This window comes from Amphimedon queenslandica, unplaced genomic scaffold, assembly GCF_000090795.2.
Source record: "Amphimedon queenslandica unplaced genomic scaffold, v1.1 AMPQUscaffold_11960, whole genome shotgun sequence".
NCBI classification, from domain to species: domain Eukaryota; kingdom Metazoa; phylum Porifera; class Demospongiae; order Haplosclerida; family Niphatidae; genus Amphimedon; species Amphimedon queenslandica.
Window position 1 is genome coordinate 1 of NW_003547801.1, and position 2,626 is coordinate 2,626.

Here is a 2,626-nt window from a genome sequence, read left to right on the forward strand (position 1 = left end):
ACAAATTTTAAAAGTTACTCAAAAATCGGGCCAAAGTCCCTGTACTATAGTACAGGGGCTTTGGGTAAATTTCGCCAAAATTAAAAAGGTGAGAATTCTCCATTTTTTTATGTTATCTCATACAAATGCTACATGTCCTCATACTTTAACAGTGGCTAGTAATATTTGCAGTATCTCAGTTGACGGGAAGTCAGTCTTAGTACGAAACTGTCTATTAAGTGACTGGTACATGTCATTCATTATCGACTTCACTTTTTGACCTATGACCTCCGGAGACACGCCCCCTGCTGCTCCACCCCCTGTTGAAGCTGCATCAAGTTTCTACAACAAAAAAAAACAATAAAAATAAAATAGATTCTTAGCCGATGTTCCAGCTGTACGCTACTAACTTTTTGTAATTCTGAAACTCTCTCCTTCCACATTGCTTGACTCTCTTCTCCTTCTCTTCTCTTCTCTTCCAATTCATTCCTCAAAGTTTCAAGTTCCTCCTTTGTCTTGTCCCCCTCTCCCTCGATGTATGTCTTTAGTTGGTTCTTCGCTTTCTCTTCGCCCGACAAAGCAAGTCCGAGTTGAGTCTCTAAACGGGACTTCTCGTCACGAAGGTTCTCAAGCTCATCTTCGGCTTTTCGTAGCATTGTCACGTAATCCTGAGACTTGAGGGCTTCAATCTTAGAGCGGGACTCTTCCAATTGCAGCTGTATGGCAGCTTTCTCTTCCTAAAGAAAAAAGGAAAAGGTTGACCAACTGTGTAAAACAATTAAAATTGTCAACAATCAAGCTAAATTTTTGTCCATAATTTTTTTAAAACCACAAAATCTAAGTAATCTTTAAAAATTCCCACTATAAATCTCTGCTTCTCTCCAAGCATAAAATCTCTCTCTCCTTACATCAATATCTTGTAGCTTCCTCTTCCATCTCTCCTCAGTCTGCTGTACGCTCCTCTCACTCTTGATCCTCCATTGCTCATTAAGCTCTTGCTCCAGCTGGTTCAACTGGTCACTCAGTGCACTGTCAGTGGAACTCTTCTCTTTCTTATAACGAGCTTTCAACGAGTTTATCTCTCCCTCGTACTGGGACTTAAGCTCCTCCATTTCTTCGTCCCATTGTCTTTTCCTCTCGGTCACTTTAGCTTTGATACCACTTAACGTCTATAAGGAAAATAATAAAATGGGTGTGGTCAAAGTAGCCGTGGTTATAGGGTGTGGCTTACTTTATCCACAGTCTCCTTTTCTGCTTTTACTTCGTCCAGTTCATCCCTCACTCTCTGTAGGTCGGCTTTTAGCCGCTTGTTGTCATATTGATACCTTCAATTTCACTTTCTTTATATTCTAAGATTTTTTAAATTTAACAGCACCTTTTGCTTGACAAGAAGTGGTTGACTGATCTGTGACAATTAAACATAAGTTCTATGAGTTCAATTTTTTGTACCTGGAACGAAATCATTTTTCTTATCTGGTGGTCCCAAAGCATCATTATCTGGTAAACAACAAAGCCGCTCTTTCTTGCGCTGTTTTGTTGCTGTGCACACTTATTACAACCAATAGGTGTACGATCCTCATATTGTGTCCTAATTCCTTTTTGAATAGCCATTATTTTTATTAGCATCTTTGCAGAAGGTCGCCATCATTGCTTCTTTTAACAGTAATTGACAAAAAGATTTACCAAAGCAATTGTGACATTGAACTGCATTTGTTGATAATAGTAACTCATCAGACATTTGGGAATTCATATCAGAAGCACATCAAACATTTGGGAATTCATGTCAGAAGCAAGATGTCAGCGTTTCTGCGATTGAGCAATAATGACATTTACATGTACATGTATACTGGGCGACTTACTGAGATGAGTAGGCCTGTTCCACCATTCACAACAGTTAGAACTAGATCTCTAATATAAGAAGTAAGAGTAGTTTGATTAGTGCTACTGCTAGATGCAGGAGTAGTCTCACTGGCAGTGGTTGGAGCAATCTTCCCATAGTCCCTCGGTGGTTCTTACGTATACATGTAGATGGTAAAACAAATTACTAGTATTCCTGCTATATGGTAGGCGACTTTTTCACTCTTCCAATAGACAAAGGACCTCCTTTTGGTTTAATTTTCTTCAACTTTAAATCCACAAAATTTCCAAACTTTACTCTTTCCACCAGGCAAAGGACAATAAGGAGTAGCAGAAATAATAGCTTCTGCCATTTTAACCACGTGTCAGTAGTTAATTATTAATAATAGTTAATTAACCCTATTTGATAGAAAATAATTTAATCGTGATAAATCGTTGCTTTAATTTAATTGATATATTGCAGTGTCAATTATATCTCAAATCCTGAAATGCATTTAATTCTTTGTCGTAGGATGTTTGAAAGAGCAAAGTATGGGTTTGTCCAAACCTTACCATTTTTTTAAGAAAAGTTTTTAGTGTCCCCCTAGAGGTACTAGTAAGTCCTGCTACTGGAAGCATAATGAAATGATAGGAGAACCTACTACATTTGGCCAGTTTTTTGGCTTTTTATGCCTTGCACTAATCTGTGACATAATAAAGCAGCAGAAAGTAACTTTTTCAATTGAATGGACAAGTTCTGTCAGTGTAGGGCTTGCCCTTTTAAAAGCACAACACCTAAATGTAGATGAAA

The 2,626-nt window shown here is 38.0% G+C and overlaps 1 protein-coding gene across 1 annotated transcript; it reads right to left on the minus strand.

Moving 5' to 3' along the window:
- Positions 1 to 110: 110 nt before the first annotated feature.
- On the minus strand, positions 111 to 1,590 carry LOC105315029 (uncharacterized calcium-binding protein C800.10c-like). Its single transcript, XM_011409520.2, has 6 exons — positions 1,429 to 1,590; positions 1,350 to 1,384; positions 1,211 to 1,304; positions 888 to 1,148; positions 390 to 716; positions 111 to 321 (listed from the first exon to the last, which is right to left on the minus strand). The coding sequence occupies exons 1-6, from the start codon at positions 1,588 to 1,590 to the stop codon at positions 139 to 141; spliced, it is 1,062 nt and encodes a 353-aa protein (XP_011407822.2). The 3' UTR covers positions 111 to 138.
- Between the last annotated feature and the right edge of the window lie 1,036 nt (positions 1,591 to 2,626).

Bases quoted from the DNA above. Each gene is read 5' to 3' on its own strand.
- LOC105315029 (XM_011409520.2), bottom strand. From the start codon at position 1,590: ATGGCTATTCAAAAAGGAATTAGGACACAATATGAGGATCGTACACCT. The intron at 1,385-1,428 runs GTACAAAAAATT...TAATTGTCACAG, and splicing joins GAAAAATGATTTCGTTCCAG to ATCAGTCAACCACTTCTTGT. The intron at 1,305-1,349 runs GTTAAATTTAAA...GTGAAATTGAAG, and splicing joins CTTGTCAAGCAAAAGGTGCT to GTATCAATATGACAACAAGC.